The 16,573-nt window shown below is 38.4% G+C and overlaps 1 protein-coding gene across 2 annotated transcripts in view; it reads left to right on the top strand.

The window, feature by feature from the left end:
* The window catches only part of LOC127447864 (immunoglobulin superfamily member 3-like), a 252,587-nt gene extending 236,724 nt beyond the window's left edge, over nt 1–15,863 (top strand). Inside the window, exons 7-9 of one of the 2 annotated variants that reach the window (XM_051710014.1) lie at nt 6,829–7,239; nt 13,543–13,953; nt 15,478–15,863. In XM_051710014.1, coding sequence (XP_051565974.1) covers nt 6,829–7,239; nt 13,543–13,953; nt 15,478–15,632 — 977 coding nt within the window. In that variant the 3' untranslated portion in view covers nt 15,633–15,863. Of the gene's footprint in view, nt 1–6,828; nt 7,240–13,542; nt 13,954–15,381 lie in introns of both variants that reach the window. The other variant, XM_051710013.1, reaches the window with a different exon arrangement.
* Nucleotides 15,864–16,573: the final 710 nt, after the last annotated feature.

Here is a 16,573-nt window from a genome sequence, read left to right as displayed (position 1 = left end):
ATAGCACCGATTAGCTGGGACTTAATGGAAGAGATACAATGAGCACAACAGCATGAACCATCACCACCTAACTGCCCCCCAACCAAGCACTACGTACCCCAAGCTCTACGTCAGAGGACGATCCAATGGGTCCACACTTCCTTGAGCACAGGACACCCTGGCATCAAAAGAACAATCACTCTGGAACGTAATTCCTTCCGGTAGCCATCTGTGATTCATGATGTGACCAATTATGTGAAGTCTTGCCAGGTGTGTGCCCAATCCAAGACCCCCAGAGAACTGCCCACGGGGTTGCTTCAACCACTGCCCATACCTCAAAGACCATGGTCTCACCAGTCCATCAACTTCATCACAGACCTGCCAAACTCCCATGGGTACACTACCATTCTGGTAATTATTGACCGATTTTCCAAATCATGTAGACTTGTCCCTCTCAAGGGTTTACCCACTGCCATGGAAACCGCTAATGCTTTATTCCACCAAGTCTTTAGGGTCTATGGATTACCAGAGGACATCGTGTCTGATCGAGGTCCACAGTTCACATCATTTTGCAGGCGTTCTGCAAACAGTTGGACATTAATGTGAGTCTCACCTCTGGTTATCACCCTCAGGCCAATGGACAGGTGGAACATCTGAATCAAGAGATTGACAGATACCTTCGACGCTATTGTAGCCGCGAACAGGAGAAATGCAGCAACTTCCTGCCTTGGGCCGAATATGCACAGAACTCTCTAACCACCTTCCAGTGCGTGCTGGGCTACCAATCCCCGATGATCCCTTGGTCAGGAGAACCTTCTACGGTGCCAGCAGTGGACGATTGGATTAGGCAAAGCGAGAGGGTGTGGGACAGCACACATATCCGGTTACAGCGAGCTGTCAGAGCTCAACGTTTCCAGGCTGACCGGCGGAGGCGTCCCCATCACAACTATCAGCCGGGACAGAGGGTCTGGTTGTCCACAAGGGATCTCAAGTTGCAGCTACCCTGCAGGAAGCTCAGTCCAAGGTATGTGGGTTCTTTCAGAATTATCCATCAAATAAACCCAGTTACTTACCGTTTAGAGCTTCCTGCTAATTACCGTATCTCTCCTTCCTTCCATGTGTCCTTGCTGAAACCCGTCCACCCAGCATCTGGCTCTGGAACCATGGATTCTGAGCCTCCACTTCCATTGGAGGTAGATGGAGCCCCAGTGTATATGGTCAGAGAGATCATGGACTCAAGATGACGAGGGAGCCAGATGCAATACTTGGTGGACTGGGAGGGTTACGGACCAGAGGAGAGATCATGGGTAGCTGCCAAGGACATATTGGACCCGTCCCTGATCCAAGAATTTCATCATGCCCATCCTGATCATCCAGCACCACGACTAAGGGGACATCCCAGCAGAAGAACACCAGGAGTTGTTCGTAGGGGGAGGGGTTCTGTAACATCCGAGGTTGTTACCCCTCCTACCAACCACCAGAGGGAGCCCTCTCCCGAATACTATCTCTGTACTGTTTCTTCATTGGTTACTTTCTGTCTGAACTATACAAACACCATGCTGTATCCACTGTCACGATGTGAAGTATTACCAGCTTACCCTGCCATACCGAGCGTTTTTCCATTGCCATTACTGATTGTTTATTTGTTATGACCTTTGCCTGATTCCTGGATTTTCTGCTTTTTGGATACCCCTTTGTTTTGTTTGCCATGTTGGACTGTCTTTTTGGTTTATTGGATTATACCGCCTGCATAACGACTGTCTCTATTTGCCTGCTGATTTGGATTGTTTGCTTGTGTTCTAATAAACTTCCAACACATGGATCCTAATAATGTCTCCATGGCCAGTTCATTACAATAATTTTGAATTCGGGCAACGGAATGTTGATATGATTGCATAGATTTTGAATCTGTTGAATGCTATCTTTGCATTCTTTGAATCGCTCCCTTTACACACACTGTATTGTCTTAGACATTTTGCTCACAAATTTGCTTGTGCACTGACAAAGTTCCATTAGGGAGGAGTATGAGTTATAAAAGTTTACGTATGTGTTATGTACATTTACACTTGGGCAAGGAATGTCTTTTAAAAGTATCTGTCGTCTACTGAGGTTTGAGAGATCAGATTGCTATCATATATTGAATTCATCCTGAAGGGCATTAATTTACACTTGGTCTTCATTATTCAATAGCTATCCAATCAGTAAAAACACATGGAGGGACCAAGTGTGTATGTGGCCTATAATGCAGTACATGCAAAAGTCCTCACTTTGATAATCTTATCTGCTTCCTGGTTGGCCAGCAACTCTGGGTGCTAACCAGTGCTAATGAAAGAAGAGCTGGGCCAATCAGACAGAAAGTACAATGACCAATGGACCTCATTTCCACCTTGTCAAAAGCTCCATGCGCTGCCCATTTTCTTTATTACAAAATGTAATGAGAGTAGAGAGAGATGTGGATTATGAATCCACATCCACCTCTGCTTCTCATCATACCCCCTATACAGCTATGCTTCATGCAAAGAATAAGCAAGGATAGACAGAATAGCGAGGACCAGGAGCGAGCTTGAAACAAAAAGCTTTTCTGTTGCCCAGGAGACTAAAAGTCTCAGCTCCGAGCTGTCTGGCATAACTCGCCTCCGATTTCAATGAATAAATAACCTTATGTAAATCTGTGCAGTAATGTTTTATTGTATTTAATTGTGCCCCAGTGCTGGAGTCAAACAACAGTATAGGTTGCTTTGAAAATGCCATTGTGTTTGTAAACATGCTTTTCTAAATACCCACACAACGCTGAATGCACCTGTGATCAGTGACTGTGATCAGTCACAACAATTTCATGGGTTAAAGACCCCTTGAAATTGCTCAAGCACAGTTGTCTCCCTGTGCCAATGTATTTCCCATTGAAACAGCAGGTTTGGGCGGGACATATCAAAGAGCTTGTTCCTCTTTTTTTTTAGCCAGCAGCCATTAGTTTACGTCACAGACATGAATCAGGATTTTTCTGGTTGCAGGTGTTATGGGGGAGAACATTCTCATTGTAGAGAGCATTTGATTGGACAAAAGTCTGCGCGGTGCAAGATGAGTCATCAATACTTTTGGTCTGTTTTCCTGAATGCGAAAAATTTTATTTTAAATGTGTATCTGCTAAAAGTATGCTTTGTTAACTTTCAGGCTTCAGATCTGATAGACATGGACTAAAATCCACAAAACTATTTGTATTTATTTATTTATTTTTTGCTTCATCCAGAAGTCATACAGAAGATTTATCTTGCAAAACCTGTGCAAAACAACAGACTTTAATCCCTGAAATCTCTTTTTCAGCATCTGTTTTCTGTCAAGACTGGAGAAATTCAAATTAGAAAGAAAACTAAGAAATGCCAGGGGTTTGAGAGAATCTTCAGTGTGCACTGAACCAATGACGCTTCATTTTCAAGGGTTCACAAGATGTCTTTTTGCATTTAGCAATACATGCTATCTGTGACAATGTGCCTGGAAATTTTTTTCTTTTTTTTTTTTTTCTTTTTTCTTTTTTTTTCTTTATTTTAATTTTTTTTTTTTTTTTTACAGAGTATATGTACAGAGAAATGAAATTTAGAATTTAAATAAATTGTACATAAACATTATTGAAATTGTAATTATTAATTTATACATTTGAATTAAATATTTACTTTATCTGGGGTTTTTGTGCCAGTTAAATCCTGTTTCTTGCTGTGATCTGACCTGTTTGCTTAGAATCTACATAAATACGAACATTTAGGTTTTAATGTAGGCTGTTTTGATGATGGCTCTCTCTCCACTAGTAATACAGGACATTTTTATTATAAGACAGAGAGAAAGTAGTGAATCACTGTAAATGAATGATATCATATTTTACTTTTTTATGAGTGTTACACAAAGCACAAATTGAAAATAGTATGGTATCAGACTTCAGAAGCTGGTTGAACAAAGTCATATTTACCTTATTTACAGACTTAACAATAAATACCTGAGTAAAGGAGAAAATTAAATATGTTTAATACACAAGATATTTTATATATTAAATATTTAAAACTTAAATATATTAGGCTTTTACATTTATGTTCATACTGTTACACTTGTGTAAGTATTTTTGTTTTAGTTTTGTTGTTTGATTGCTTCATATATTTATTTGTTTGTTTTATTGGTAATTTGTCCTTGTAGCAGCAAAAAAGTTTTATGGAAAGTTAGAAATGAAGGCATAGTTCAAAAGAGCATGTTTCTGTCTATTTGTCCATCTTTGTCTGTCTCTATCTGGCTACCTGTCTGAAAAGGAAATTTTAACAGCAAATTTAGCACTGGCTTGCTATAACACTGAATCCAACAGTAAAAACACTGGTTAGCCAAGCTAACACTACAATAAGGAAACAAGGAAATAAGCAGCTGATCTAGTTTTCCACCACTTTCAATAAGTAAATAAAATGCATAAATTAAGTTCTAAATACAACTTCTCTATGACACTGGGAACAACATTTTAAACATCACTGATGTTATGTAGTTGGGGTACTGACTATTTCATTCTTGTCAGTGTTGTTGGAGTCTTTTGTTTTGAAGCTGAACTGTGGAGAGATTAACTATGACATCTCTGTAAAAGTGAACACAGCTCATTTATGTGCATGACACTTTAATTTAAGAAGTTCTTGGTTGGTAGCTTATACTGTGACTACAGTATGTCTGTGGGTGGTAGTAATACATTGCAACTCTTTAAACACAGCTGTCACATCAAATATAATTGTTATTGTAAATTATTTCTCATAGTTTTCGCACAGGCATATTTTTAAAGTATATTTATGGTTGGCCTGTAATAAATATGGAACATAGCAATCAGTTTAATTAATGTTTAGTTGAGGAATAATTACTTGTAAATGGGACAGCAACCCTAATCTTAGTTCAGTTTTCATGTTTGTTTGTTTTTAACTCCTACAGTTTTTGCAGTAATTGAAAGGGAAAAATAAAGTGTTAATAGTGAAGTGTGGCAGTTCTGTACCATTAGAGGCACCAAACTGAATTGCAAAAGTAATGACCAGTATTCAAACAGGTTTTCCAAACACTCCCCCGGTGTGTCATTGGTTAGACAAACAGGAAGTCCCGCCCTAGACTCCCACCATTGGTTGAGTCAATGTTGCTTTGTTATGTGAGCCATGCAAACAGTGTTTTGACACTTTTCGGGTAAATCAACCTATGAATGGTTTGCTTATAATTTTCTCTGCACTTTAAGCTGGGATTGGAGAAAGTATTTCAACACTGAAAAAAATTGCATCACCTTTACATCATTGAGATTTGACATTGCACGGTTGAGTTGAAGAGCTTTTCTCCAGGGATTTGGTTTCATGGCCTACTGGTTAGAAACGTGAGGCTGTTCATGCCACTGTTATTCTGTAGAAGGTCCAGGCTTAGAGACGAATCAAGGGACTTTGCTGGAAGTGCAGAAATGTTTGATGGGGATTACAGGAGCCAAAGTGCCAGTGGAAAATTAGATTTTTAGCAAAGAGCCATTAAAGCAGAAAAATAGAATGTGAAGTTTCAAAGATGCTCATTATTTTAGGTGTTCAAATATGTTGAAAAAAACATTAATTTGAAGTCCCACCAAATTTGTGTTTTCTTGTTAAAAGGCGGGGTGTTTGTGTGTGTGTTTAGGGATAAGGGGATGAGTGAGGCAGTAGCATATGTTTAATGTGTTTGAAAGTGTGCCTGGAACATTTGCATGTTTCCATGCCAAATAGCAAGGATGCACATGACGGACATCTGCTCTCTTCACTTTTAAGTGCGAATGTGCATCTGTTTTTATGCACACATTATATCTACATTTGTGTGAGATCTACTATATTATTAGCAGGCGTAAAAGTGTGTTTGCCTTGTCTCCCTTCTTCTGAATGTCTTCCTGAGCCTCTTCTGAAACTCATAAATCCACTCATGGTGTGAAATAGCAGCCATTGCCCATGGCTGTCACACCTGATGCACCTGTAGGTAATCCAATATGAATGCTGCTGGTCCCAGCAGCCCTGTTCTTTTTAAGAGCTTTTCTAACATCTTATTTCGGTCTTTATCTGGCACAAGCCATTCCAGCAACAACATGTATCCATTCACCAAAAGCTATAAAAATATTCCCCCTCAATTATTTGAGCCAAGTGGATTTTTTAAAACAACTATTTGTAACTTTGATTAAGCTGCATGATTATGGTAAGGGGAAAAGTATTTGTGAAAAAGGCCGAAACGCTAAAATTATGCATTTACATGTCTAAATCAAGTTAAACATTCCACAGATAATTTGCTTTAAACTGAAAATTCTGTCATCCTCTAACTCATTACCTAACATCATCTGATGTCACTCAAAACTTTTTTCCCTTGTAGCACAAAATAAGTTATCAAAAAAGCAGCTGTTTTCCACACAACAAAAATGCATGGTGATCTGTCAAGTTCAGTTGAAAATTTGCTTATATATATATATATATATATAAGGATTTATTTGGTTGGGATTTGAACCATGAAAAGCTAGACGCAGTGCCACAAACAGAACAGACCACAGGTGTCTTGAGACACATTTTTAAAAGTTGAAGTTCTTTTTAACTTGACACTTTTAACAAAATTGTGGCGCTCCTGTGTGAGACACTGAAAAACAAAAAAAACAAACAAGCAGCAAGGCACAGCACAACAGTGAAAGACATCTGTCTAGCGCATGTTTACATAGGAAAACAACTGAAAATGGAACAGAAGCATCCTACACTTCCACAAGGAACTACTGAGTTATAAAAAAAGTGCTTTTTTTCTTTTCTGATGCCCCATTATAATCATTCATTGTTTTAACTATCTCCTCTTTCTTTCTCCTCTTATTAGCAAGTAAACTGCGAGTCCACAAATCCAACCAGACTCTGCAGTTTCTGGAAGACAGCCGCGTGCATGTCAACTGCTCCATCACTTCTCAAACCAGCCCTGAGTCCCAGCATGCGGTGCTGTGGTATGCCCAGAAGGCTGAACCGGGAGAGCCTGACGAGCTGCTGTTAAAGATCGAACATTCTGGGGCGTTTGAGTACGGAGCGTATGCAGAGGAGGAACGTCTGCGCAGCCGTGTGCAGTCAGAGAGGCTCTCGCCTCGGATGTATGGTCTCACCCTGCACCGTGCCGAGACCAGTGATTCTGGAACCTATTACTGCCTTGTGGAGGAGTGGCTCGTGGACCCTGATGGAGCCTGGTACCGCCTTGCACAAGACTCCTCTGGCTTCACACATGTGGCAGTGAGACAGCCAGGTAAGAAGGTGGTTGTTATAAAGCACATGCCTAAGAAATGGGCTGTTTACTAGTGATCAAATTTGTTTCACTGATATTTTATGATAATTACACTTTTCAGTTTTTAAACCAGGTTATTCTTTTATATCAGGTTTACAGATAAATGCCATACCCTAAATTGCATAGTAACATATTGTTTGCAGAAATTACTTCACACATTTCAGCCATTCATTCTCAAGCAAGCCTAAAACAAAGATGAAATTCAATGTACTTTGCATAAACAAATATTATTATTATTATTATCATCATCATTATATAATTGTTAATGGATATTTAATGGATAATATATTATAGAACATACAGTATATACTATTTATGTTTTTGTTGTACACTAAGGATTTAGTTCTTTTGTCAAAAATCAGAAATAAAAATATAAAATATTGATTATCAGACACCTAAAAATGTAAATAATTGGAATTGGTCATAAAGAACAAGTGGTACCCAACTAACAGAGTTGGCCTTTATTCCCATAGCAGACTCTGCAGCCACTGAAATTTAGTTGGTTCAGTAGTTGTGCGCTGCAGTCCCATGGGTTTATCAGGCCATCTGGCACAGGGAGGACTGGAAAGAGCAGCATGAAAACATTCTCCCCTAGAGACTGCCATGGAGCTCAGCCATCGTGGGCTCGTGCTTACCCGAGCTGAACCATTCATCACCATGTGTGTGTGTTTATGAGAGAAAGAGAAAAAGATTGTATGCGCAACTTCTCGAAAGCAAGCATACAAGGTATTGGCCCCCCAGGGAGCCTTACCACATGGGGCCCAGACCTTGGCACTCACACTTTGCCCACAGTGCAGGCAGTAACAGAGAGCCAGAGCCTAGTAACAGACACAATGAGAGCTTATAGCAGCTGGAGCCCAGAGGCCTTACTCATGAAGCCCATCTGAGTGCCTCACAGCTGCCACTCCACTATTCACCCTTCGCAACCGCCCATGAAGACCCCTTGTGCAAACTGCCTCACTTATTAATCCATTCTTCTCCCCCCTTGCCACACCCTGAGCCCCCCCCCACCTAAAGAAAATATAGCATGTAATGAAAAATATTTAACAATAAATTACTTTTAAATATTGATTAATGTTAATTTATTTTACAGTAGTTTAATATGTTAGTTTATTGTTACAGCAGTTTGTGTTAGTTTATAATGCATTAAGTAATGTTAACATATACAGCTTTTTGTATTAGTACATGCTGACATTAACCATGTTTAATAAATGCTGTAAAAGCATTGCTCATTGTTAGTTCATGTTAATGAATGTAGTTATCTAATGTTAAAAAATACAAACTTATTGTAAAGTGTTATCAATATATTTTTTTCTGCCACAAAAATGTTTAAAATTGCTATTTATCATATTTGTGGTGGAAGCCTGCCAACATAATATTCACAAAAAAAATAAAACGCCCTTATTGTTGATCCCTGATTTGTGCTACTCTGATGCAATGTAGGCACTTTGAAGGCATTGTTTTAAAGCCCTGAGGCATAGGGGAATCTTATTGCTCCCCACATCCTACCAAGAAAGACCCATGTCCCAACCAGACATACTCAAACATCAGTATCACTGCCCTGCACATGGGTCATCCACCTGATGCAGTTACATAGACATATTTTGGTGTGTCGTTTGTCCAGCTTTAGAAGCACAGGTGGCCAAAACATCTGCTCCTCTGAAACATAACAAGGTCAACAAAAGTGTTTTGCAAAGGGGAAAATAAAATATTTAATTATCAGTTTTTACTGGTCTGATAACTTTTATTAAAGTAAATATTCTAATTACACACACACACACCAATAAATTATAAAAAATATATTAATAGATAATGCTGATCTATACATGCACAGCACATGGGCTCATAGATAAGTTTGGAAGCCCTTAAATACTTTATAGGTGCTTCATTCCCCTTGAATGCTTTTAAGATATTTCCCCTAGCTTGCAGTATCTAATCTTGATTTTAGCACTACTTAAGTGGAGCTGTCTATTCTGGATACCATTTATTTATGACTTTTTAGGCCCTATTTTAAGAACGCTAGCGTTAAGCGCAAAGCTATGTAATAAGACATAAGCGCAAAGTCAGTGGGCATGGCCATGAAGTCTTAGTATTTTCGTGCAAGCATGCAATGTTTAGGCACAATGGGATTGGTGAAATCGCACATGCAATGTGCAAATGGGCTGGATCAAGTGCAATTTAATTCTGAGGTTCTTCTCCAGTTATTCCACTGTCTGCGTCCTATTATATAGTCCATACCCTCAAGCACCAATGATATAAAAAGACAATACATTCATAAGTTGTTAGTGTTAATGGACTGTATGCAATGAATTAGAATTAGGTTCTTTTGTGCATTAACTGTGTCCTTAATGAATGCCAGGCATATTTCTATAACAGTAACACACTCCTTTTATATGCATAGAAAATGATTCTCATCAGAATTTGGATATATTCTCCATTAAAATATAATGCAAGTTATTATATAAGTATTACAAATCATGCTATTAACAGTGATTGTCTTGGCATGCTTTTTACTTCTATTGGTTGATTTTTATTTAAAACAAAACTTAATGCATTGAAACAAAAAGTTAAACCAAAAGTATTTCTAGATACTAATTACACTTCAAACGAAACAAATCTAATCAAATTAATGAAGTGGTCAAAATCATATATAACGACCTTCCCAAATCCAAACATATTACCCACTTCAACTTCTTTCACCGGCCCCTTTTGTAGTGACTTAATCACTCTACGATAACAGGTGGAAAAGTGCTAATACAAATTAGATCATAAATACAATTGTAAATATAAACAGTAATCATTGAAAAAAAATGAACAATGACTTAAAGATAGTTTACACAAATCTCATAAATAAAACACCTTAGCATAATGACCCATTTCTCAGGAAAATAGCAAATTGGGATTTGCACCACTTCATGTACACACAGTTTGCGGGTATACACCCACAATAGCGCAAACATTCCCACCCACGCCCACTTGCGCTTTGCACACTTACGAAAATAGAGCCCTTTATCTACATATACATCTAAGGAATGTGCTTGAAAACTCCAATCATATTTCCCTCGGGATGTGAGAAAAGTGTCGTATCACCTCCCTGGTGCATTGTTGCCTGAAATAGCATCCCTATATACATGTATTTACAAACAGATAGATGAAAAATGTACCACCTCCTAATCTGTCAAATCAAATTGCACTGTTTTTACATGAGCAGAAGATAAGGAGCCCCTTAAACTCTGCCAGAAATATTTTGTCTTATTTTTAGCCTGATCTCTGGTGCTGAATGATCTTGTGACAGACAAAATGTGATAATTCACCTTATTTTGAGAGTGATATACCGAACAGCTAGTCCCACAATATTAGATGTGAGTGATTGTAATGTCTGAAGGAGGTCATGAGAGTGGGATCTAGGAGCAGCTTAACTTTAATAAAAAAAATAAAACAAAATCCAAAAACAGGATAAACGCTGGAGCAAGGCAAGACTGGGAAACAAAAACAAATGTCTACATACAAGATATAAACCAGAACATGAACTGGAGAAAAACACAACAACTGACAAAGGTAAAACAGACATCAGGGCAATATATACACAGGGATAAACGAGGTAAATGAAACACAGGTGAGAACAATAGGGAACAGCTGGTAGTGATCAGGGCAGTGAATTATGGGAAATGTAGTGCAAGGGAGACTGGAGACCGATGACAGAGGCAAAACACAGGGCAAAACAACAGTGAATCATGACAGTGATGCCCTACAGAAATTGGTTAATTTTACCTTGTGTTAGAATATGAACAGTAAATCCATTCTGAATTAAGTTTTAATTTACCCAGGATGTTGATTCTGCTTTAAGGAATAGTCCAGCCAAAACCTGACAATTCTCTTTATTTTCTCACTGTTGTGTCATTTCAAACCTATTTGCTGGTATTATTTCTTCTTCTGTGGAACATGCAAAAAGATAATTAAAAAAAAAATTCACACAGATGTAGTGAATTACATCAAATGACTAATTTAGATCTTTGCACGCATTCTCCCACCATTATATGTTGGGAAACAGTATGTGTGAGCTAGGAATTAAATTAAACTGTCCTTATTCTACATTATTATGTAAGGAAATTTATAATGGAATTAGTCGCATTCGACAACCATTATAAGGAATTATAATGAACATGTAAGGAATTAGCTTTAATAAGGGAATTATGATTAATTCACTTATTGGAGTAATATTATTCTCATGGCTTATTGAAAATAATGTTTCACATATTTAGGTACAGCTTTGAAGCAAAATCTTTTAAAAACAGGGATGAGATTATTTATCAAAGTATACCACAGTCAAATTATCCTTAAAATGGAAATATGAATAAGTAATCACAACTCATTATAATTAATTATAAATATTTGGATCAGTTAATAGAATTAACTTGATGTAGCTGAATTAACATTACATCAATTAATCTGTTCGTCCAGCGAACACTCAGTAGTGATCGTCTATCAACTCTCAGAAAGGATATTTTTCATGGCCACAGAAAAATAACTCTTTCTTTGCATGTAACTATGATCAAATCGTTAAATCGACGTTGATTTACAAGCAGACCAGACCCAACTCGCAAGAATGTACACAAAAGCTTTATTTAACTAAGTCACGAACACATAACTAATCTAAACAAACACATACACACAAATCAGGCATACATGGGAAATGGAAAAGTGAAAGTGAATGAAATCGGAACAGAACAGGGGAAAGAAGCTATGATGAGAGTCATTTAACCATCTGAAAGAACCATCAGTTTCCTTCTTCAAAGCACCTTTGTTAACAAAGGGGTTCACAGCTTATACTAAACCTCTGTTTAGTTAGTTAATTGTACGATACTTGCACTGCCTTGGCTGTTGAGAGAGCGCCCGGATGCAGTCTCAGGAGAAAGACTTGATGGTTCCTTGAGTCGATGGTGTTGAAGTTGCAATCAATTTCTTCCATGTTTAATGAAGAAATGATGATGAACTTGCATGTTAGTTTGACTCTGTTATGGTCAAGAAAGTTACACATGGCTTGATGTGTTTGAGGCCTGCCAGCCTGCCGGCCCGCGACCTCGCGGTCGGACCGGGTGTTTCCGGTCCCACACGAACAGCAACCATGAGCAGAAGGGAGAGAGAGAAGAGGGAAGAGAGAGCTCACTCCGACAGTGCCCTTTAACTCCTGAGGGAGGTCACTCCTCTCGAGCTTGGCTTAACCAATGAGAAAGGTGCAATTTTCCAGCGGGAAAATTTCCTTTGTTTGGGAGCTGACTCATTTGCATGATTGGAGTAAGCTGGCACTTTGTGCCCCTTTACGCTCTGATTAATATAACAAGCATACAATGCATGCTATAAGGCATTGAGATACACCAATGTGCAGAGAGTCACACAAGGATTAATTTGATAGGAAGCATGATACCAATCATTTTACATTATCTAGTGGTTCTGTCATAAAGCATGCATAAAACGGTATACAGTACAAATGACACTATACAAGACAGTAATAATCATACACACAATGTCCTGAGGATATGCATGTTCATTTATAGAACAGTTTGTCTATAAATTAATGAAGAAAAGTCTGTTTTATGGGCTTTATGTGTCTTTCCTATAGGGGAATGGAGTGAGTTACTTCTTCCCACATTCCTTTGCTTTGCATGTGGCTACCTTCCCCCATCTGGAATGTCTCTGAGGTCCACTAGTTGCTGGACTAGTGTCAGCAAAGGGGGAGTAAAAGCTCATGATTAGTGGGAGCGCCGACATCTCAGAGTTTGCTTGGGCCTACTTGGACCTTTGCTTGTTACGGTCTTGAGACTTCTGTTGGATTATTCATTAAATAATGAATAATTGTGTGTCTGATTGGTCCAGATGCTACACACATGTTTCAAAGAAAGAGAGAGAAACAAATCACTGTAATAACACATTTACAATAGACCATACCACTTCTACACTGTATTCCAAGTGTAATGATGTCATACAATAGCTTTGAGTGATGAACACTTTGAAATTAGGTCATTATTAACATTCATATAGACTACTTTTCAGTGTTAAAATCTGTGAAGTTTCTTTGGTGTTGCACAGAATAAAGGCACTGAGTTTAGAGCAACCTGAGGATGAGTAAATAATGAAAGTATATTCATGTTTTGGTGAACTATTCCTCTAACTAAAATTTTTTTTACAATGTGTATACAACAGATGCTACCCCAGTCTCTGTGGAAGACCCAAAAGCATTAATACTTAGTTTGGTTTTGATTGCAGTGGTGAAATTACAAGTAGAGGAGGCAGAATCCAATATCACAATACCTGAAGATGGATCAATCTGGCTGGGCTGCAGCATTCTCTCCCAGTCGTCTAAAGACTCCCGCTTCTCTGTGTCCTGGTATGTGTATCATTTGGGTCAGGGGGAGGAGGATGAGCAAGAGTGTGTCTTCTCCATCGGTCACGATGCAGTGTTTGGTAATGGGAACTGCAGCCCCGGTCCAAACTCTCGCCTTCAGTTTGAGCGCACCACCTCTGACCTGTACAGTCTGACCATACAAAAAGCCCAGCCAAGAGATGCAGGCAGGTACTACTGCCATGTGGAGGAGTGGTTGCTGAACCCACGCAATGCCTGGTACCGCCTGGCCACTAACAACTCTGGAGTCACCATTGTTAATATTCTGGAGCAGGGTGAGTTTACATTTTTTCTATTTGATAGCATTAATTAATGCATGAAGTCTCTATCTTTAACTAACAAAACAATGAACAATGCTTTTTACAGCATTATTAATCTTGGTTAATGTTAATTTATCAAAGTATTATTGTTCTTTTTTTGTTCAGTTTAGTTCATAATGGATTAAGTAAGGGATAATGTACATTCAGTCAATCGTTATCAAAAAATAAACCCTGACAGGGTGATCAGGACCCTAACGCAATGGGAAGGGGTTTATTTCACGATAATGACTGGCTGAAAGTACATTATCAAGCTTATTACATGGCTACTTACCAAATAAATAATGGACATGAAATATTGCCTTACATTAAAATTTGTATTATATGAGAAGAAAGAAATTGTAGAGTCTCTAGAAACACCTAAATTCCACATTCAGTCTGCATTGGAGTTCAATAAGGTATTTCATTTGCAAAAATTACAGTCTGACTGCTCATTATACAGCTTATTACAAGACTACTTGCCAAATAAATAAATGGACATGAAAAAATATTATTTGAGTAGAAAATCCTCAATCCTTTCTTGTAGATATCACAGAGTTATACGAGAAGTAGGAATAATGACCCGCAATACCCGGCTGACCGGTCTGATTTCACTTTATTCTCAGATGTGTGGTCATTGTTCAGAAATATTGGACTGGATGGCATGATTGACCAATCAGAATAGAGTATTCCAGAGAGCCGTGTAATAACTATTGTTACTTATCCAACTTTTAATGTAACAATGTATAAGTAAATGCATAAAGCATCCAAATCACAGCCAATAAGAATATTTACACAGCTATTTGGAGTGTGACTTTGGACCAGTGACATTTTACTGTAGGCGGTGCTACCTAGCATTACTCAAAATAGAAGTAGTAGGCATCCAACAAAATGTCACTTGTGTTCATGGTTGGCTGGGACAAAACTATGCTATGTTCAGAATAGTATACTAACATACCACTCTTACTATTGCTGTATAGTACTGTATGTATACTTTGAACAGTATACATGTTTTCTATATGCACTAAATACCCATGATCTATTACATTTGTATAAAGGTGCAGTATACAACAAAGTACAAAGCACGCACAACTGTATCCCACAGTGCATTGTATTCAATATGACCTTTATTTCCATTTTGATGGTTTGATCAGACTGCCAAAAGTTAACATGTTAAAATGTTTCATTTACAATGAATGCAGTGTACTGTATAAAGCACAGTATGCAGTAAATATTAAGATAGTATCCCATTCCCAATATCAGATTAACATAGAAGAGATAGGATTTATTGCTTGTCGCTGTGTGTTTGTTAAAACACAGGGTAAGGATATATGGTCTCTTTTTGTTCTGATAAATATTTAGCTCAGATGTTGTTCAATTGTTCTGACTGCATTTTCCCCCTTGTAGATTCGAGCGTACAGTCTGTGGTTTGTTCCAACGACTCCCTCTTCTACTTTGTCTTCTTCTACCCTTTCCCTATATTCGGCATCCTCCTCATTGCAGTCCTGCTGGTGCGCTACAAGAGCCGCAGCTCCAACAAGAACCAGGAGGGCAAGAACGGAGCGCCCCTCCTCTGGATCAAAGAGCCCCACCTCAGCTATTCCCCCACCTGTCTGGACCCCCCTGTTCTCAGCCTTCATCCCGGCTCTGTGGAGTAACAGTGACGAGCAAATGACCCTGTCTCCCTCAGAGACTCGCTCATCTACACTATTTCTCTGACTCGCTTTCTTTTTCTTCTCCTCCTCCATGACGAGGCCACCAGGAAGTATCTGGCCTTCTAGCCTGGCCTGTCAATCCGTTCGTATGACTGACTAAAGACCTGTCTTAGTTGAAGTTGCCATGACTACAGAGGCTACTGGTGGCAATGCTTAGGCATTTGGCTTGCTTTCTTTTTCGTGATTTTTTTTTTTTTTAATATATATATATATATATATATATATATATATATATATATATATATATATTTATTTTTTACAAATATGAGTTTTACTTCTCATTTTCTTTTAGGTGGCAGTGCCTGTGGGCCTTGATGTATTTTACAGCTGTGGCACATGACCTATGCCAACCTCCTTGCCCCTGTTACCTCTGCAGGATATTTTTCTCTCATCTATGAAGTCTGGTGCGAACCATTGCATATTATTTGTTATTTTTTTATTATGTCAGTGCTGATTTTTGCTTTAAAAAACTGGAAGGTCGTTCCTGGACCATACATTTTTTTAGAGGCAATGGTGTATGGAAGAAGGATTAAAAAGAACAATCTTTCCTCAAAAAATCTTGGAAAGCAGACAATGGATGTATACTAGTCTACGATTGTGTGTGTGCCGCAGAACTGATCTGAGAACTGCCTCTGCTTAAATGGATATAAAAACTAGAAGACTATTGAGTGTCCTCATTGCCCACTGACTCCAGAATATGAATCGAACCCCAGCTCATTGTCACTGCCAAAGACCAATAAAAAATTCAAAAGTCACAAATTAGATTCAGAGCCATTGTATAGGATTAGGCTTAAGAAGACAAAAATAATTGTGGCTTGACTGTCCAAAATATTCTGTAACGCAATACACTGGATGTTATCCAGCTGGAAAACAGTCATGTGTTT

This window comes from Myxocyprinus asiaticus, chromosome 11 (genome assembly GCF_019703515.2).
Source record: "Myxocyprinus asiaticus isolate MX2 ecotype Aquarium Trade chromosome 11, UBuf_Myxa_2, whole genome shotgun sequence".
NCBI classification, from domain to species: domain Eukaryota; kingdom Metazoa; phylum Chordata; class Actinopteri; order Cypriniformes; family Catostomidae; genus Myxocyprinus; species Myxocyprinus asiaticus.
The sequence above is the reverse complement of the archived record's forward strand: the minus strand, read 5'-3'. Positions and strand labels throughout refer to the sequence as shown.